General features: G+C 41.7%; 1 protein-coding gene across 4 annotated transcripts in view; it reads left to right on the top strand.

The window, feature by feature from the left end:
• CRYBG3 (crystallin beta-gamma domain containing 3) overlaps nt 1-21,754 on the top strand; it is a 111,864-nt gene that overhangs the window by 22,096 nt on the left and 68,014 nt on the right. For all 4 annotated transcript variants that reach the window (XR_014263067.1, XR_014263068.1, XM_082460249.1 and 1 more), the window contains exons 3-4: nt 8,702-9,135; nt 14,005-20,194. Coding sequence is in view for 2 of the 4 variants with exons in the window: in XM_082460249.1 (XP_082316375.1) it covers nt 8,702-9,135; nt 14,005-20,194 (6,624 nt within the window). In the remaining 2 variants the exon portion in view is untranslated. The remainder of the gene's footprint in view (nt 1-8,701; nt 9,136-14,004; nt 20,195-21,754) is intronic.

The following is a 21,754-nucleotide window of genomic DNA, read 5'->3' as shown; positions in this document are numbered from 1 at the left end:
CCACTGTTCACTGATATGTAAAAATGGAAGAATTGTAGCTCAAGAGTATCTCACTGAATAAAAATAGTCACAAATTGTTCTTTATATCAATGCCTATATTGAGGGTACAGTACTGTTTAGTAAGGTGAATATATTAAATTATGCATTTGTTTATATTTTGATTTGTGTAACTCTTCTTTCCTTATTGGTCTTTTTCAACTCTTTTTTGGCCAGAGGTGAAATGGTAGTCAAATTTAAATATATTAAATATTTGCATGGTTAGGAGAAATTTAATTACTGAACTAATTTTTAAAATAAATTATAGCCTTAATGCATGCTTGCTGTCCTTTTTTTGTCAGCGATACAAATAGCAATATGACATCAATTTAATATCAAGATTTAAAAATTTTTCTTTTTCAAACACGGGAACTCTCTTTTTAAAAATTTCAACTATGGTTGGACTTGGAAGCCCCTATATAAACAGATTCAAGCAACGCTCCCCTGTTGATGATGGGGAGGAGTAGCCTGGAGCCTCCGAGTCGGCCACTATTCCCTGCCTCCGCCAGCCACGGCACCTCCTTGGAACAGTTTTAAAATTACACGTGCAGTGATGGAAAGAACACAGTCTTTGGAATCAGACGTATCTGGGCTTAAATCCCAGGTCTCCATGTGGTAGCTTTCTAACCTTGGAAAATTTACTCAACCTCTCTGAACTTTGGTTTGCTGCTCTGTAGTGGGAGGTGTCAATCCTTATGTTAGAGAAGTGTTTTAGAATTAACTGAGATAACACGTGCTGCACTGCACGATACCCAACACAATTTAGGTACTGAGGAAAAGAGCTGTCTTCTTGCCATATACAGTCTGACTACAACTTAGAATCTAACTCTTTGCTTAAGCATGGTGCTGACTTTTTCTGGGTGAATGGTATGGAAATCAGCTATTAGAAACATCGATTCTCTGTAACATTTGAAAAGAAGACATACATGAACGTATGTATGCACACTGAACTTTAGCTAGAAGTCAAAAACTCTCACGCTTGATTGCTTCTATGAAGACTGGGTGCCGTCAGGGTGCCTGAAGTGGAGAGTGCACTGCATGTTACTGCGCCAGTCACATGACCAAAGGGGCTGCCGGGGCTTTAAGCCTGTTGATATGGCTGGTGCTGCTTTGGGGCCTTGATATCTCAGAGTTCTTGGATGTTGAATGTATTGCATGGTATCTGGTTTGATTTGCAGCGGCTCCAACCTCTCATAGACCTGGAATAGTCCTACTTAAAGTTGTTTGCGCTAACCTTGTGGTGACAAGGAAAAATAGGGTGTTAGAGTTGTTTATTGGAAGAACACACACACACACGCACGCACGCACGCACGCATATATGTAGGCAGTTTCCATTCTGAATAGCTTTTGAGTTGTAGTAGGAATTTCCCAGGCAAAGAGGGCAAGGGATAAATGGTCTCAGCAGTGGTAATAGCTTTGTGCAAAGACATACCTGTAGTAAGAGAAAGAGGAAGCAAGAGGGGAGGGGGGAGAAAATAGGCTCTCCCATGAATGCCTGGGACCGCATATGGTGACATTAGGCACTGTGAGCGTTGAGAGTGACAAGAGATGGAATCAGAGAGGGGCTCGATCCACCAAGACCTTAAATGCCATGCTAGGGAGTTTGGATTTTATTCTGACAAGGGTGCACAGCCAATGGAGGCCTTTAAGGATGATTAGATTTGAAATCTAAAAGATTGCTGTGGCTTTTGTCTGGAGAGCAGACTGGGGAACTTTAGGAATGGAAGCAAGGAAACAAGTCATTCATTGCTGGCAGTATTCTAGGAGAGAGGTCATGGTGTCCTGATGTTTCATCTGACTTTTTAACAAGTGGGAGTGTTACAGTTTACAGAAAATGGAAGAATGGAGACATAGCATGATTAAGTTCAGTTTTGGATGTATTGAGTTTGAGGTGCCAGTGAAGCATCCAGGTGGGTATGGATGTTGGGTTGATCGTTGGATATGCAGTCTGAGTTGAGAATACAAATCTGGCAATCATCTGATTAATCTGTGAGAAATGAGACCTCATAAGAAGATCATGAAGGTAAAGTAGCCCTGGGCTGGAAGTTGGAGAAACATGATATGTAGGGAATGGCTAGACGGATGTGAACTTGAAGGAGATGGCGAGAGCATTAAGAGAGGAAGAAGGGAAACCTCAGGGTGATGTCATGGAAGCCAAGGAAGATTGGTTTTCAGGATCAGATTCAGTCTCATCTCCTGTAGACACATCATATGAGACCAGGGCAGAAAAAAAGTACATTGAATTAGCAAGTAGGACAGTGTCTCTGAGAGATGGTGGTCAGAGCACAACTGGGGCAGAAGCCAAATTGCAGGGGCTCAAGGAGTCACTGGGAGGAAAGGGAAAGAAGATGTGAGGGTTGGTGACTCCTTTTAAGGAGATTGGTCGTGAAGGCAGAGGAGAAGGCTGTCCCTGGACTTAAACTTTTGAATGGTGGGCTCGCAGAAGGGGCAGACGAGGAGGAAGTGGGGTTCCTTAGGAGACATCAAGCGTTATGAAGTGGTGCCCTGGTGGGTCCTTAGAGAAGGAGTCCTTCATCCCTTTATGGTGAGGGTGAGTGAAGGAAGTGGGACAGATGTGCTGTGAGGCAGGTAGAGGAGGGGTGGAGGCAGGACCATAGGAGAGCATCTCCATGAAGTAGAAGGTAGGTGCCTCTGCTGGGCGACGGATGGGATGGTGGAGGGGGCGTGGCTTGAGGGGCGTGGCAAAGGTTTGAAATAGCTGCTGTGGAAAATGGGGACTGTTGCAGACTGATTTCCAGCAGAGGCTGTAAATCGAGAATTATTGGCAGCCTACATCTGCATAGTTGTGCATATCCCTGTGGATTTTTAAAGCAAGATGCGTTCACTTATGTGGAAAAGATAAAGCTGGAATCTTTCCGAGTGGGGATGACCAGAGAACAAACAAAAGAGGCTCTGAGGGTGTTAGCCATATTTGATGGCTGGATAGAAAAGATACGAAAATTTGTGGGAGCTGAAAGGGACAGAGTGAGAGAGGCCAGAAGCTGTGATGAGGCAGGAGGACTGGTGTGGTGGGTGCACCTGGGACAGTGGGTTAAGAGAGCTGGAAAGATGACAGGGTGTGAACACTTGGGGATGCCTGAGATTGAGATTCACAGGCTGGGTGATTATGGGTAAAGACAAGGGTCAGGGGTTGCCAAACTGTGAGGTCCGGCGGAAGTGGAGGTCATGGGAGTTGAGGACGCTAAGGAGCTGCAGGTCAGGGCGTTGTAAGGATTCTCCCTGCTGCGTGCAGTGAAGGCAGAGCCTGCGCGGGGGAGGATGACCGAGCCGGGTGCTTGAGACACTAAAGGAAGGGCCATCTGGCTCTTCACTGTTTCTCACTCAACAGACTCTTTGGTGACACTCTCTACCCCTGGGCCTTCTTGACCTTGTTCCCTGTGCCAGTCACCAGGTTGGGACAGCACCGGCCACCTGTTAGAGGCTGATGAAGGAGGTGACAAACTAATGCCAATTAGACCTGAAAATAAGTTCTCACATCCCTAGAATGTAGGCTCTGTGAAAGCAGGACTCTTGGTATATTTTTTTTCACTGTTGGATCAACGCACATAGAGTAGTATCTCGTTGTTCATCATTTATATAAGAATGAATACCTTAAAATTTGCATTGACCCCTACTGTTCCTTGGTACACCTGGTCTCAGCCTATTGCTGCATTCCCCCAAACGCTCTTCCAAGTCTTCTCTATTTTGGGAGCTCAGATCCCAGCTCCACCTCTGTGACCCTTCAGCTAAGCATCTCTCCTCTCACTTTACTGAGGTCAGAGCCACTTGTGGGACCTTGCTCATAGTCTTCTCCCCGTTACAGAACTGCTCAGGCTTTAGCCACTTCCTTATCACTGTAGCTGGAAGAGGAAGTGCCCCTACTCTGCTCCAAGGCTCGTGCTTCCCCTTTATTGGAAGTATTAGAGACTGTACTGGTCTCTTCATCTCATCACCTTCTGCTTTCCTTTCTCAAATCCGTCATCCTTCTGTTGTACAGCCCTTACTCCCTTCCCACCAGGTGTAGAGTTGAGCCACAAAACAGGAACAAAAAGTCATTTCTTCTGTCTTGGACCTTAAACTGTCACCTTTTTACCTTTTCTCTAGTTAAAAAAAAAAATCTCTCAAAAGTGTTGCCTTCTATTGAATTATTTACCGAGTGTTCCTATTTCTTTGCTCTGTGTTCACTGTTTAACACCTTGCGTTTGGGGCTGTACTCACAAATTCCTGAGCTGTTATGACTATTTCTCCTGCATTCCTAGGGCTTTTCTATGGTCTTCATTCCTTCGTTTATTAGTCCAACAAGTATTTAAGCACCCCTTATTGTCAGGCACATTTCAAGGTGCTAGAGATAACAGCAATGAATAAAACAGACAAAAAACCCTGCACTTGTGGCTTTTACTTTCTAGAGGAAGAAACATACTAAATAATATGTGTGTGTGTGAGATGTGTGTATTTGATACTAGCGAGTACAAAGGAGAAAAATAAGGCAGAGAAGGGATATAGGCCGTTTCAGAGTGGAGGAGCTTACGATTTTAGATAGAGTGACTGGGGAAACTTCAAATGAAGAGATGACAGTTAATAAAGGTGTGAAGGTGGTGAGCGGGTGTGAGTCATATAGCTCTGTGGGGGAAGCACATTCTAGGCAGAGAGAAGAGTGAATGCACAATTCCCGAGGGATGAGTGCGCCTCATGTTTTTGAAGAACAGTGAGGAGGACAGTCCTCGTCTTTCTTGACCTTACAGTGGCGTTTGGCATTTGCTCCCCTTTGCTTCTGGAAATATCCTTCGGCGTTTGCCTTTGGAGACCAGCATTCCGGTGGGATGACTGCTCCGGTTTTGGCCTTCCCCATCTCTTTCACTGATTGTTTTCTTCTTTGTGCCTGCCTTTTAATCTTTCCTCCCCAAGGCTCTTTCGTTGGTCCCCCTTTCCCCTGAACACACTGTGTATCGCCAAATTGTGTTCTCTTAACTGTGCTCTGACTGCTTCACCAGGGGACCACAGATTCTACACGTTTGACATCTAGTTTGTTGCCTCACCTCCCCCAAACCCCACAAAGGCTCTAATCTCACCTTTCCTTCTATTTCCCGTATCCATTTTTGTCTTAACTACTTAGATAGTTTCCCAATTTAGAAAGCTTAATCATCTGTGACTTTGTTATCTCTCACCCTCCACTTCTAATTGGTCATCTTATCGACTTCATTCTCTATCCTCTGTGCCCCAGTCTTCTTCACCCACGGCCCTGCCGTAATAAACGTACTTCACACTTCTGTGTGCTCGACCCAGGCGCTACCTTATGTCTTGAACGCTCTTCTCACCCTTCAGGAGCAAGCTCAGACATCACCTCCTCCGTGTAATGGATTCTGCCCATCCCCAGCCAAATTAATTTTGTCTTCCATTGTGTCCATATCTCTCCTGTGCCCCACACAGTGATATAATGATGAGTATCTTGCTAGACTGTAAGTTCCTTGACGCCACAGCTGAGTCTTATTAATCATTGTACTTAATGCTTTCCTGTGTTTCCCTGTATTGGGCACATAGCAAAGAGCATAGATAGATAGATGGATGAATTTGGACCTAAGGACACTGCGTTACAACATATTGAGTATGAAGGGGAAAAAAAATTAAATTCCCAAGATACATGTGCCTTCATTAGTAGCCTTTATATGTTATATTTGTAACCCCAACATCTTTGAGGGCAACTGGAATCGATGTTTTGTTAATGTTTGCTTGAATCCCGAGTGCTTTCATTCTAGTACTCATTGGAACAGTGGCAGACAGTCCTATTGGCGGGTGACATTGGCCCTAGCTTGTGGCAGGCTGAACTTCATTGTTGTCTAGGCTGAGGGCAAAGAGCAGCTATTTTATATCACATTTTAAGATGTAGTTATATAAATCCTGGGTTTGTTGTGTTAACTTTGAATAGCAGTGCTCTTTCGTGCTAACTTTTGTCTCTAAATTTAAATAGTTTTTTGGTGGTGGTGTTGAAGGTATTTTAATTACTGATACAAATTTCTTATAAGATTAGTAGGCAGAAATTAAGCAACTAAGACATTAAAATGCTCTGAAGTACATTTAAGATACAGGGATTCTGGAATAGCAAAGAAGTGATAATTGAGGGGAAGGAGAAACAAGTGATTTTTTTTTTTTTTTTTAAAGAGCTCCTGACTTATTTATTTATTTATTTACTTTATTTTTTTGGCTGTGTTGGGTCTTCATTTCTATGCGAGGGCTTTCTCTAGTTGCGGCAAGCGGGGGCCCCTCTTCATCACGGTGCGCGGGCCTTTCACTGTCGCGGCCTTTCTTGTTGTGGGGCACATGCTCTAGACGCGCAGGCTCAGTAGTTGTGGCTCACGGGCCTAGTTGCTCCGCGGCATGTGGGATCTTCCCAGACCAGGGCTCGAACCCGTGTCCCCTGCATTGGCAGGCAGATTCTCAACCACTGCGCCACCAGGGAAGCCCGAAACAAGTGATTTTTAAGAATTTTATATGTACCACTCTAAAAACGTTAAATGGGAAAGCTTTCAGTGGTTTAGCAAAGTGTATTTTCCTTGTTGAGACAGCAGTCCATTATATTTTGAAAGGAATTGTCAAGTAAAAATAATTGAGGCAGTGAAATTGTATTTTTGACAAATTATTTGTCTTGAGATTTTATGGATGTCAAGAAATGTAATTTCTGTGTTCTCTAAGTTTTCCTTTTTTAAAAACCATTGCCCCAATTTTATAGAACTCCTTTGTGAATCTCTAAAGCATTTTAGGAATATTTGTGTTATTTTAGTGAGTAGCTTGTGGTTCACATTCCTCGGGTAGCCTCCCAGGATGAGTGATCATACTCGTTGCAGAAAACAAATCACTGTTCTCTTCGTGTTGCAGTCTTAGTTCATTTTGAAGCAGGAAGAAATATTGTGGATGGCCATTACAACAAATTAAATGGAGTAGTTAAAGGCAAAAAATATATGTCTTTCATACAAATGATCACTTTCAAAATGTCAACTAGTATTTTCTACTGCTGTACCGAGAGGCCATTTATGCTGTCAACACAAGGAGAGGGCGCAGTTAGTTTATAGGGCAGACCCCCATAAACAGCAGGAGGCTGGGTGGATGAGGTGGAGGCACGTGGGATTGAGTTGCCGTTGAAACCAGTAAAAGGTGAGACTTTGAGTGACTCTGGAAGGCTGGTGCTACTCTAAACGTAGAGACTCACAAGTTATATTAAGGACGTCACACATAGAAAAATGCTATGCTGTGTGTTTCCTCAAAAATATCCCTGACTTCTAAGGTGGGAACAAACAAAAGATATTGTTCGCTTGAAATTAATTTCCTGGGCTAATGGGTTCTAAACATTTTCTCAACCATTCATATGCCAAATATTATTAGTGGTTAGTGGAACACTCCTTTAAACTGTTTTGAATTTGGATTAAAACAGGGAAGGGAGGTGAACAAATGACGTTATACTTACGATGTTCTTGCCTTCTTGAAGATCAGCTTCTTACAAAACTTTTTCCTGTGAACCTACAGTGGCCTAAGTTGGTCTCACCTTGGTGTCCTGATATTTTTCTGACTCACACTTGAGCTTTCCTTTTATAAGGACTAGTGAGTGAGTGTGACATCTGACAGATACTGTCAGACCGCATTCCTTTTACAAGTAGGTGAGTAAGCATGCTGGGGAGGCCGGCTAAGCCGGCCGTTGGCCTGAAGCTAACGAAGCTTTCGGGAGCAGTGTGCCCGGGAATGCCAGCGCGCACTCTGATGGGGCAGCTCGGTCTCCTCACACAGAGTGCGCGTGAATGGGAGCTCGCTTCACTAGTAGGTTAATCATGAGCAGGTAGAATGCACCCCTGAAAGTGTTTAACTAACGTCTGCAGGAATTCCCGGTGCTGCCCACCGTTTGCATTAATGCACATATCAGGGCTTTGTGTTTTACCTTGAAGAGTTTGTAGCGGGCTTTTCCTCTAAATTGATGCACCATGTTGCTGTCTTTCCTCATCTTCTTGAGGAACAGTTTTCCACCGTGTGGCAGCTTCAGGGGTTAACACAGTACTGAAATGATGCAGTCTATTTAGGTGTTGTCTGAGGTACCGAGTGTGTGAAAATACTGTCCATTAGCTCTGTAATCATAAAGGCTAAATTTAAACACCTCTGAGGTCTGCCATGATCTGTCCTTTTACTTATCTCTCCATACTTACTTTTTGCTCTTCTCATTTTACACTCTTACCTCCAGTCATTTTAAACTCCTTAGAAGCTGACACCTCTCTAAATGCAGAGAGACGGGGAGAAGGAGGTGCAGGGAGTGGAGAACAGAGAGTGAGGGAGATGCACAGACATCACATAGGCACTTTTTAGGTCTCCTTCAGAGGGCACTTCCTTTAGGAAGTACCCCCTGAGTTACCTCCTCTGCTCTCGCCGCAACCGAATCTGGACTAGTTACTCCTGGGTCCCCACGTGGGCTGTACTTCCCCCTTTGTGACATTTACTATATAGCTTTGTTAAAGTTGCGCTGACGGTGCCCTTCAGTAGCTTGTAAACTACTAGGGAACAGAAGCCATCTGTCTTATTCACAGATGTATCCCTGGCGTCTGGCACAGAGTGTGTCATGTAATAGGTTATCAGTTAGCCTATGTCATTTTTTAAATGATGTTGCTTAATATTCTCTATTTTGTTTTCAAAGATTCCCCAAAGTGAGGACAGAAGGAACCATGCTGAGAAGCTAATCACTCTTCCAACACAGGAAGATTCCAAAAAGCCAAATGACCTTTCCGGTTCCACTTCAGATGCCAAAATGGGAGAAAGCGATAAACAGCCGAAAGAAAGCTTTTTTCAGTTTCTTGGTAACTTATTCAATATCTCAGGAAAATCATCTCTTGGTGAAGCCAAGCAATCTTCTTTCAAAGATGAACATGACAAAACTGAGAAAGACTTACGAAATCCCAGTGACCATCCTGAGGAAGGGGTCCAAAGGGAGAGGGCTGTTGTCAGTGGCTCCCTGGGAACCCTGGCACTTCCAGCAGAAGCACAAGAGTCCAACTCAGCTGAATTCTCAGATGCCTTTTCTTTGGATACAACACAAGACAGTGAACAGGAAACCAGTGATTTGCTAAGAAAGTAAGTTTAAAATCTACTTATCCAAAAAAACTGAGCTTTTTGGACCTAGCTTTTGAGCCTTAGTTCTACCACTGTTCATTAAGGGGATTAGAAAAAGTATTCTGTAACGTCCCTGCTACTAGGTGAAAAATTAAATGATTCTGTGTACCATACACATATCTAGGGCCCTTTGAGCTATTTTAGGGGGTGGTACTAATACCTTTTAGGTGCTAACTTTGTCATAGTAAACAATTTATTTCTGATTTAAGACTTCCTTAAATGGGAGTGTTTTCTGTTGTCTGAATTCTTCTGTAGTAGGACAGGCAATGTGTTCAATATCTGCATTTTGGGAACAAAAATAATCCTACGGTTTGTGTTCACATTCCATCAATATCTTTTCTTTGTGGAATCCAATTAAAGGGGTTAAGAAAAGAAATTAAATTGACTTTATTCATGAAATTAGCCTTTTGAACCTTTCCCACAGCTCCAAGAAACAAATCTTGAACAAATTTAAGGAGCATTTCACCACCCCTTTTTTCTTTCTTTGATTTACAAATGAGCACTAACTTGTTTTTCTTTTACTCACATGAGCTAGAAGGAACATTTTCTATCCAGAAAATGTTTATAACAATGTTGAGTCCATTAGACATTTTGTGTAACATAAAAGTATTCATTCGTAACTGATAAGGATCTGTTTTATTTTATTTTAAAAAATTTATTAATTTATTTATTTTTGGCTGCATTGGGTCTTCGTTGCTGTGTGGGCTTTCTCTAGTTGTGGCGCTCAGGGGCTACTCTTCATTGCAGTGCTCAGGCTCTAGGCGTGTGGGCTTCAGTAGTTGTGGCACAAGGGCTCAGTAATTGTGGCGCAAAGGCTTAGTTTCTCCACAGCCTGTGGGATCTTCCTGGACCAGGGCTTGAACCTGTGTCCCCTGCATTGGCAGGCGGATTCTTAACCACTGTGCCACCAGGGAAGCCCGAAGATATTCTTAACTATGTAATTTGAAAGGAAATAAATCTTAATGCTAAAAAAGTAGCTTAATCATACTTACTAAAGTGAATTAGATATACTGAATACTTTTGCTCTAACGCTATTATTTTCAGGTTGCCTTTATAGAGTTTTCTTTGAAGAATGACACATGTCTTTGGTTGACCTTTGTAGTATCAGATGTATTAAGTTTACAGCCATACGTAGTACTTGGAGGCTTAATAAACGTTCACATGATAGGTAGTTATGTTTGGGCTGAAATGCATAAAAACCTTTCCAGATTTTCAATATGTATGTCTATTCCCTTAAATATTTGAAATGTCTAGATATTTTACTTTTTCCTTAGTATTGTTTGGATCACATATCTCTAATTATATTGGATAAGCTACAGATCCCATGCACAATTGCATAATACATGAAATGAATATATTCTTTATTCAGTTTGTGAAAATAAACCTTTTTAATTTTCCATCTTTAGTTTGTTTGTAAAGTTATGTATTTTTGACATTTCCATTTTCTTTCTATTTTTCTTTATTAGGGAAAACCTTAATTAAAGGACAGTTTTATGTTCTTAATACTATTCAATTATGAAGACTCAACTACAACCTGTGAAAGAATGTTGTAGAAAACAGACTATCTTGGCATGACTAACCCTTTACAACATGTGAGTGTAGCTCATTAGTACCTGAAAGGACTAATTATAATACATGAAGCTAAGCTTGAAACTTTGATGTTCAGTGCTTTAAACATGATAATATAGTTGTTTAGTATAAAGGGTACATATTTTAGTCACAAGCATATAACATTTCCACCTAGGGTGCTGAGGGAGATTATTTCATTAGAAATTTATACTGGTTCATATAAATCAGTTTAATCATTCTAGTTGACAGTAACCAGAAAGTTCCCAAGACGGGAATGGAAAACAATTATCCGCCCCTCCTCCCCCCAAAAGGACTCCAAAACTACCAAAAGGCATTCTAACAGTGAAATGAAATTTTTTCTGGAGTGGATTTTTCTCTGTGCTTTATTTTTTAATAGAAGTTCTTTTAGAGCAAAAGTTGCATTATTGGATTGATGTAGAATAAAACGCCTGGACGTCTCGTTAGGATGGAGTTGGTAGTAAGAGAACCTGAGTTTACCATACTTGAAGAATAAACTTCCGATCCTTATCTCTCGAGTCTTTATTTCTTTGGACATCATGTACATTTTGGTGACCTTTTAGGGAAAAAAAATTTGCAGCCTTGAAAGTAGGTTTTAAGTACAAAATTTAAAAGCTTTGAAAGAAAAATCAAACAATAAAACTTCTTGTCATCTGTTCATACTTTTGGATCTTTGTGTATTGTTCTGAAAGGCTCTTGTATTTTCTAAATAATTTATGCATTTTGATATAGGATTTTACCAATAACATTAATTTACCTATATATATTTTTTCTTCTTGTATGTTTTCTTAGATAGGTTCCCTTATCCAACTTTTAACTTTGTTTATAACTGTCTTTGATCTAGCCTGAAATTTGTGTAGCAGCTAAAATCATTTCTCCAAGGCAAAGCTTTTCTCTATACATCTACTGTAGCTGTTTTAAAATAGACAGTAAAATGAATGTAACTAATACAAATTTTTACAATAGTGGTGTGGTAGGATTTTAGAGGCCAGCAATTATATAGATTGAAATAAATTATTTCAGCTAAAATTTAAGAACTACGTTAAGGGGCACAGTTAATTGAGATTTTACATGTCAGAGGTTTACTTTGTGTTCTATCATGTGGACAAACCTAGCATTCTTCATGGTGTTGCTTTAAAGTTGGGGAGAGGGCTTCCCTGGTGGCGCAGTGGTTAAGAATCCGCCTGCCAATGCAGGGGACACGGGTTCGAGCCCTGGTCCGGGAAGATCCCACATGCTGTGGAGCAACTAAGCCCGAGTGCTACAACTACTGAGCCTGTGCTCTTGAGCCCGCAAGCCACAACTACTGAAGCCCACGTGCCTAGAGCCCATGCTCCACAACAAGAGAAGCCACCGCAATGAGAAGCCCACACACCACAATGAAGAGTAGCCCCTGCTCTCCGCAACTAGAGAAAGCCCGTGCGCAGCAATGAAGACCCAACGCAGCCAAAAATAAAAAATAAATAAATGAATTTATTAAAAAATTAAAAAAATAAAGTTGGGGAGAAAATACGTCATTTTTATATACTGGAATACTGATAACTGGATTTCTTAGTTATTTATATGGGTTCTATAATGTTTTGTTTCCTTTTTAAAAATTTTATTGATTGATTGATTGATTGATTGATTGATTGATTGCTGGCTGGCTGGCTGGCTGGCTGGCTGTGTTGGGTCTCCGTTTCTGTGCGAGGGCCTTCTCTAGTTGCGGCAAGTGGGGGCCTCTCTTCATCGCGGTGCGTGGGCCTCTCACTATCGCGGCCTCTCTTGTTGCGGAGCACAGGCTCCAGACGCGCCAGCTCAGTAGTCGTGGCTCACGGGCCCAGTTGCTCCGCAGCATGTGGAATCTTCCCAGACCAGGGCTCAAACCCGTGTCCCCTGCATTGGCAGGCAGATTCTCAACTACTGCACCACCAGGGAAGCCCTCTCTATAATGTTTTGTTAATTATATGTTTAACCTGAAAAAATTAGAGCATACATCAAGTTTTTCTACCATACGTTTTTGTAGCTGGGACCCTAAAATGTAACTGGAGAGCAGAATTGAGAACACTTCTGTATCATCTATAAGGATTAAGACAGTCAGAAACAAATTACTTAGCATTTAGTATCATTGCTTTACTTAGCCATTCATTAATTCACAGAAAGTTATTAAACATACATCATTTGCCAAATCTTATGTAGGGCACTTAAAAATATGAAAATGAGGAAGATATAGTGCCTGCCTTCAAATAGGCACTAGGTTAGTGGGGAAATAAATCAGTGCATAGACTTTATAATCTGATATGGCAAGTGATGTGCTCAGGGCCCTTTGTCCCCACAGATCAGAGGCTAACTGCCCGTTCTAGCAGTAACGGGGTCCTGGGGTAGGTTTGCATTGGGGATAACTTGGGAACTGAGTCTTAGAGGACAGAAGTTTCTGTCTGGGGCTGGAATTGAAGGGGAGAGAAAGGTGTGTGTTAAGGGCTGTAAGGCAGCATAGCATAGCATCAGAGCTCCCAGGGGTAGATTCTCCAAAAGAAGTTAGATGCTGAGGACATCAGGAACTTTATGCTAGGGTTGAGAAAAAGTAGGGAACTTGTGCTAGAAATCTTTTTTGATTTCTGCATTCACCCAGCCAGTTTAATACTTACTCCGCTAATTGAAGAACTTAACAGGAGAAAGGATTTTTAAGGCAATTCTGTCATTTATTGACTTAAATATATATTGAGTGCTTACTGCAGGCTAGACATCTTGCCAGGTGTTTTCTTTACAACTTCTCTAACTCTGTGCTAAAAGTTGCTGTTCCAAATTCACATCTAAATAAAGGAAGAGAAACTCGCTATGATGCTCTGATATGGTGGAGAAACCAGTGATTAGCCATGAGGTACCAGTATGAGGCACAAAGGCAATGTGGTTCCTTCTAGTCAAAAACTCCTTGGAGATCAGAGCTAGAACTCAAGCCTCAGGCTTGTCAGCCCACGTTCTCTCCATTAACCACCGTGAGAGAGACAGACGTAATCAGGTAAGAGGGACAGTTCTGAGGAGCTCAGACATTCATGCTGGCTTGACATTCATGTGCTGCTGGTCACGTCTGTATTATGCTTAATAAAGATAGGTTAAACTAAAATATTCTAGGATTTCCTTCCCAAGTTTGGACATATGAAGAATAGGAGTGTTTGAAAGATATACTTCACCATGATTTCTGGAATTACTGTTAAGTGTTACTAATTATATTTCCTGATACTCTCATGCTATTTCTTCTTGCAGACAAATGGATGGTAAACCAGAGAGGCCTTTAGTAACATATGCAACGTACCGAGGCCCCAGACAAATTAGGAAGTATTTGAAGCAGCAGACGGCGCTGGAAACCTTGAATCCCTTAGACAGAGAAAATGAAAGTTCCGACTCTAGTACGAGCACACATATTGGCGCTGGAAGTGAGATAGAGGCCGGGATGGTGTCATTGTCATCAGCTAGCACAGACGTTTCTGTGAAAGGACAAGTGCTTAAAGGCCTGATAGAAGACTCTGATTATAATAAAACAAATATCAACCCAGAAAGCCATTCAACAAACAACCGAGAAGTGTCTAACACTGCTTCTTCTAGGGATGTTTTAAATAAAAACGATCCTGGGGGACCTGAGAGAAGTCGGTCATCCCATTCTGAGACTAACTCTGGCTCCACTGATGGAGAATTTGACTCACAGCACCACTTAAGTTGTATACCAGTTTCTCAGACTGACAGAAATTTGGTATGTTCAGCATTGTTTACAGAAAGTAACAGTAGCAAAATTCCTTGCAGTCCAGACTTGCAGAGGACAGCGACACCAGAAACTACGGTGATACAAAACAGCTCGATGATGAGTGATGGGACAGTGGTGCAAAGAAAGGAGTGTGCTGAGCCTGAGAACCCTGCTATTCCCGACCTCTCTGGTAGTAAATCTGATGGGAGTGACACTACCAAACGTGGAAATACAGATTTGCCAAGTCCAAATAAATCAATTCAGCGTGAAGCTCTGCAGTGGCCAGAGAGGAAGTGTTCTGACACGCACACTGAAGGTAACTCGTCAAAGCACGCTGCCAGTCACACCAGCAACATTGCTCTCCAGAGACATGCTGTAACAGACGCAGAACTTGTAAGTGAAGAAAACAGGTTGTCTGCCCTGGACACACAGGAAAATTTGGCTCCTACAGAAATCAAGCAAGAAACAGAAAGCACCTCAGTCGGTGCACCCATAACTTCAAGTCATGTAAAAGCTCCGGAAGATAGAATCGAGTCATTACCCAAAGGTACTGACAAGTTGTTGGTAACAGAAGCCAAAAAGCTTGTTAGGCCACATAGCAAAACGCCTCCCATTATTAGAATGAATCAAGAGGATGCTGCCTCTGTAAAACACACCAGTGAATTAGCAGTTGTAGCATGCTTAGAAAATAAAATATCACCTGAACTGGATAGAAATCACATTTCAGAATCTATTCTTGACTCTGAGAGTCCTCAGCAAGCCAAAGCATCACCTGGTGCCAGGACATCTCTTAACCTTGACCATAAAAAATCAGATTTCAATACTTCATCTCCTACCTTTGTTTCCCGAGTTGGCATGCTGAGCAGGTTGGATATTCCTATTTTAAAGAATGAAGGTCCTTCTGTGCTCATTGAAACTGGGGATGTCAACATCATTGGTATTTCCCATCAGCCTAGTAAGTGTCAAGAAGAAAATGTGGCAAATCATGCTGAGGCCACAGACAGGAAGAGTCTCCCTGCTTGCCTTCATCCTGAGCATGCATCTGCAATTCTTGAGTCCAAGGAAGTTTTTCCTGATAGTGAAAAATGCCAGTTTCCACTAGGTCTTGAAGCCAGTGACACCCACTTAACTGCAGTGGACTTGAGCTTTGAGTCCGAAAGCCTCTCTAAGGACCACAGTTCCACTTCATCTCAAGACCGTGATAAAGCAGAGTTAATGCTGTCAAACACCAAAGCAAGTAAGGGCACTATAGGCAAGTCTGATTCTTTTTTCTCCTTGGAAACCAAAACTGATAACCTTGCAGAAATGTTATCAACACCTGAAGTTGATGGTCAGAACAGTGTTCCTGTTGGGTCACATTCTGGAAGAGGAAAAACTCTAGGGCTCTCCAAGATACCTGTTCCCCAAACAGAGCCCAGAGACATTTCTCAGGATAAAATCTCTTTTCCACTTGAAATTACAGATGTGCCAGCAAGTCCTATTTTATCAGAATTGACTTCCCTAGAAGTTGAACAGGACAGAAGTTTTCAGTTAGTGGGTCATAAAGAGATTAAATATTCAGATGCCAGCCTTAAAGAGAATTGCCAAACTGAGGTTTCTCCTTCTGCCTCCAAATATCAAGGTACACAGGAAACAGAGGTGGAAGCCTCAGGTGATCCTCCTGCTCGTCTCCAAAGTCATATACTTGGGACTTTACCTCCTGTTCATGATGGAAAAGTCACTAGGCAAATGGCACAGAACTGCGAAGCCAGCCCTTCTGTGATTCATCAACCTTCAGTTATTTGTGGGACCAAAAAGATTTCTGGTTTTTCAGAAATGGCAGAACTCAGTTTAACTAATACTTCCCCAAAATTCCAAGAAACTGACAGCACAAAAATAAATGCACCTTTTCTGGGTTCTGGTATGAGTTTGGAAAAAAATGCGTTTGCATCTGAGGATTCAAATTTTCGTACTAATCCTTCTGTGCTGAGATCAGAAAAGAGAGCCTCATCTCACAGAAAGAAAGAGCGTGCTCATTTCCTAAGTGGTGGTATTGATGGCATGCCTTCTTCCTCCAGTAACTCTGAAGAAGTTAGCATGGTTACAAGTTCACAGAATCCCCCAAATAATTTTAGTTCTGTAAAAGTTACCATAGATGTCCCACTTGAAGGTACCTCCTTAACTAACCTGCTGTACCCTAATAGCTCTTATTTGGAATTTGAAACATCTATCTCAACAGAGGCAGAAGTCACCCCACTTCAGGACCATTTTGGGGATCACACTGGGATGGTATTACTTGATTTCCCAACTGCTGCCCAGTTTGAGAATCCTGTGGAAGCAGAGACTGGAGCAGTTGCTGGGGCCCCAGCGTCAGTTAACAGCTCAAGCCAGCAGTGTTCTGAAGCATCTGCTGAACACATAGAAGCAAGCAGGAGAGCACATGAGCAACTTTTGGACCTCGAAAGTGGTTTATGTAAAAAGGCTGATACATTGATTGGTGAGATCTTTAATTCTGTCAGGGAAGAGCTAAAATCCAGACGCACAGTTGGTACTTGCCAGGAGTATATAGCCGTAGACAGCATAATGAATCCAAGTACCCTAAGAGAAGACATCCCTGAGAAAAACCCATCAGAAGTGACACGGACAGGGATCCAGCTGACGGAGCATTTGGAAGAGCAGGCCATGGGAAATATGTCTGAAGTCCAAGGGGAAGAAAAGGCTTGTGCTTCACCTATGGTTGGTGAGAAGAGTCTCCTTTTTGATTCTGATAGAATGAATGTATCTTGGTTGTTAGAAGATCAAGCTAGGGGATTAGTCAATGAGATTATTTATTCAGCCCAAGAAACCTTAGCAAATGATGCTCAGGGTACCCGGGATTCTGAACTTCAGGCTAATACTTCAAAAATTCTGAAGAGTGATAGTGTTAAGCCGCTTGATATGGTAAGGGAGTTCTTGGTGTCAGAACAGGCAATAAATCAAAGCACATGTGAAATTAGTGAAAAAGTATTAGGTAGATTCTTTGCTGTAAGTAACTTAGTTAGTGACACAGAGTCAATTAAAGGAGGAGAAATTGTTCTCTACCAAAAATCCCCTTTTTCAGGAAATAGAGGTGGACAGTCTGATAGTATAAGTTTGCAGGAGTCAGATACTGTTTTACTAGCTGAAGACACACCCCATACAGGGTTAGATGATAAGGCAAAAACACATTCGTTTCTCAATGAGGACTGTAAAGAAAAAATGGAAATAAAGTGTGTTGATAATCACAAAACTGAGACAGAGGAAAGAACTCTTGTATTAAATTACACATGGCCTCCATTTGTGAATGATGGCATCCATGTACCTGAGACATCTACAAGCAGTTTGTCTGATACTCTTTTATGTATATCTGAAAAAAGCTTGCCAGGACACGGTAATAAAAGCGCATCCCTTGCAGTGTCAGAAGTAGGGAAAGTACACAAGAAGGATACTGAAGTAAATATAGGAAGAATTGAGCTTATACCTTCCATGGTAGAAATGGGAAAACCAAATAAGAAGGATGCTGTATTGAATATTATGAAATATGAGGCAGTCCCCCCTATGTCAGAAGTGGGAAGAGCACATAAAGAGTATGCTGAATTGCGTACCTCAAAAACTGAGCCAGCAACTGAAATTCTTAAAATGAAAGAAGCGTACCAAATGGATGCTGAGAGGTGTATTGAAAAAACTGAGGAATTACCTGCCATCTTAGGAATGAGAAAAGCTTATGAAATGAGGGATACTGAAGGGGATATTGGCAAAACTGACATGACACCTGATATGTCAGAACTGAAAAATGTCTACCAAAAAGATGCAGAGGGAATCACTGGAAAGACTGAAGTGATACCTGCTACGTTAGAAATGGAAAATGTTTACCAAAAGGATGCTGAAGGGGATATTGCAAAGGCTGAGGTGACACCTGTTACATTAGAAATGGAAAATATTTACCAAAAGCACGCTGAAGGGGATGTTGGTAAGACCGGGGTGACTTTGGTTATGTCAGAAATGGACAATTTCTACCACAAAGCTGTTGAGGGGACTGCTGAAAAGGTTGAAATGATACCTGCTACACTAGAAATGGAAGATATTTACCAAAAAGATGCTGGAGGAAAGATGGACAAAACTGAGGTGATGCCCATTACATTAGAAGTGGTAAATATCTACCAAAAAGATGGTGAGGGGATCACTGGAAGGACTGAAAGACCTATGATGGACATGGAAAACACTTACCAAAAGGATGCCAAAGGGGCTATTAGGAAAACTGAAATGGTACCTCTTGTGTTAGAAGTGAAAGAAGCACACAAGAAGGCAGTACCTGCTTCCTTAGAAATGGAAAAAGCATGTAAGAGAGATGCAAAAGAGACAGTTGGGACGATTGTGTCCATGCCCTCTAAGATAGAAATGGAAAGAACATCCCCAGAAAATTCTGATGGGACTATCAGGAAGCATAAAGTGTTGTCCACAGTGGTAAACATTGAGAAAATATATGGAACAGATCTAGAATTGCCCGTTACACAAGGAGAGGCCACGCCTCCCATATTTGAAGCTGAAAAAGCAGCCCAAGAGGTTGCTGAAGGGAGTGGTGGAGAAATGGAGAAGGAGCCTCCTGAAATGAAGGCATGCTTGATAGCGTTTGACACTAGACTCGCCTCTTTCAGGGGTTATGAATCACCTACGCTAAGTAAGGATTATGAAAGCTACCCGGCCTTAGCAATGCCAGATTTTCAACCTGAGGCTACCATAGGAAAGCTAGACAGAGGAACCTCTGTTACTGCAGTACATAAGAAAATAAAAGATCTAGATTATGGAGCTGAAAAGGAAGAGCCTAACCTAGTCTTCATTTCTCAGGATGAACAAGAAAATTCTTCCTTTACTATATTATATGAAGAGCCTCTTCAAGATGAGGACAAGTACGCTACTGCAGAAGTAAGAACACATTCCCTCCTGATTGCTGACACATCTACCAACAGCATGCCTGTTTTCGCGTGTGAAAGGTCTGAGAGTAGAACTGACCTCGTCCATCATTTTGAAAAGGAAACTAAATTAGGTGAGACATTCGATGATGATAGTTCAGAAATGTTCTTATCAGTAGAGGCCAAAAGGTACAAGATTTATCCCTTAGCTTTGTCTCCCATTTATGAGGATGACAGCTCTCAGGAGGACATTCTATCCAGCGAAATCTCACCTGGTCATCATGGCTCCACGAAATCAAGAGAGAGTGCAAACCAGCCCTCTTCTGTTTTATCGCTTCTCCAGTCAGTATCGGAGCGTTTAAAGATGAATCTTGATGAAGATGACAGACAGACAGGAGGGGAAGAGGAGGAGGAGGAAGAGGAGGAAGAGCCATTGCATAAAGGAAGTCTGAGAGCTAGAAGGCGGGAAACTGTTATCTTCAAGCTGCCAGATTCTTCTATCGCATTTTGCCCTGATGATGACCAGGAAAGTACTGGCGTTTCTAAGAGTCCTTGTGTGATGTCAGATGAGCCTGCTACCTCTAATCTGCAGATTGGTCTGTGGCCAGAAAAGGCCTCATTTCTACAAAAATCTGACCTTACTTCCAAACTACATTCTTCTTTAAAGAGTGCTTATCATCAGTATTTGCAGACTTCCAAAATCCATTCCTCAGAAAAAGGAGCCAGATTTGGTGGAATTTTTCAGGAGCCAGTGTCAAAATATTTCCGTGCTCAAGACACCTCAGGCCGATTAAGCTCATTCACAGAGGTAAGTTATTTTGATTATTAACTAGTGAAGTAGTGCTTTGGGTCATGAAATGATCTAAAAGTTTATTAAGAAAATCAGTGTTTTGAGGTTGTGAAAGATTGTTTTAAAAAATACCAGAGGTTACTTTGTTCTTTGAAGTGTATCATAACTCATGTATTTTAGCTGGACTGTTATATTTGAGAAAACAAAATTGCTTCATCAGAATTTAAAAGGCATAAGAGAGAATACCAGAGGTTACTTTGTTCTTTGAAGTGTATCATAACTCATGTATTTTAGCTGGACTGTTATATTTGAGAAAACAAAATTGCTTCATCAGAATTTAAAAGGCATAAGAGAGAAGCAAGTTATATCCCAGTTCTTTGCTAATTTTTAGTTTTCAAACTAAATTAAGTGACAGCATTCTGAGTTTTTCACGGTACTGTATGTAGAAAAATTGTCACTTGCTGTTGAGCTCGTGTCTTATGAAAATATTTCACAATACTTAAAAATATTTTAACTACTTAAAATATTTTAAGTCTTTGCTTGACAACAGTCTCTCACTGTAGTTGGTCTTGTTCTTGTTCATACATAGCAGGGCAATGAACAGACTAATTCAGAGAGAAGGAGATGAAAACATTATAGCTGGAAAATGTCTTGAAATTCAATTACACTTTTCTTCAACTTAGAAATATTTAAATGTTTACTATAGACTATTCATTGAATATGGGACATTCCTTTTATTTTTTTAATATATTTATTTATTTATTTTTGGCTGTGTTGGGTCTTCATTGCTGCGTGCAGGCTTTCTCTAGTTGTAGCGAGCGGGGGCTACTCTTCATTTCGGTGCATGGACTTCTCATTGCGGCGGCTTCTCTTTTTGCGGAGCACAGGCTCTAGGCATGTGGGCTTCAGTAGTTGTGGCTCGTGGACCCTAGAGCACAGGCTCAGTAGTTTGGCTCATGGGCTTAGTTGCTCTGCGGCATGTGGGATCTTCCCAGACCAGGGATCGAACCCATGTCCCCTGCATTGGCAGGCGGATTCTTAACCACTGCGCCACCAGGGAAGTCTCAGGACAGTCCTTTCTGACATTCCAAGATGATGGAACTTTCTCTAGGATTCCCAAGGACTGTATCTGTACTTTGAATACCCTTAGTAGCAAGTACTAATACTTGAATACCAACCAATAGCTTGCAAGGCAAGGTCCTTTTAAAAGAAAGCTTGGTATTTGAAGAAGTGTTTCTTTAATGGTTCCCGATTTCCTTCTAAGTCAAGTGCAACCTCTTCACTCTGTGACGAGGTCCCCAAGTCTTGTTTGCTCAGCGTTGTCTCTTTGTGCGCTGGTTCCACGCCCTGTATGATGTCTGCACTTTTTCTCAAGATGGTCTCTTCCTGGAATTTTTTTCTTTACTACCTCCACTCCAACCCGCCACATTTTTTCACTTACTGAAGTCCTGTTTTTCAAGGTCTGCTCCATACCACTTCCTCACACAAGCCTCTTGGGAACCTTCTTCTGCCATCACCTCACCTCCATGCTGGTGCCATCTCTCTTGACTTCCATAACTTGGCATTTTAATTGTATTT

Source organism: Balaenoptera physalus, assembly GCF_965194825.1.
Source record: "Balaenoptera physalus genome assembly, chromosome: 4".
Classification (NCBI taxonomy): Eukaryota; Metazoa; Chordata; class Mammalia; order Artiodactyla; family Balaenopteridae; genus Balaenoptera; species Balaenoptera physalus.
This window is presented reverse-complemented; position numbering and strand designations above follow the sequence as displayed.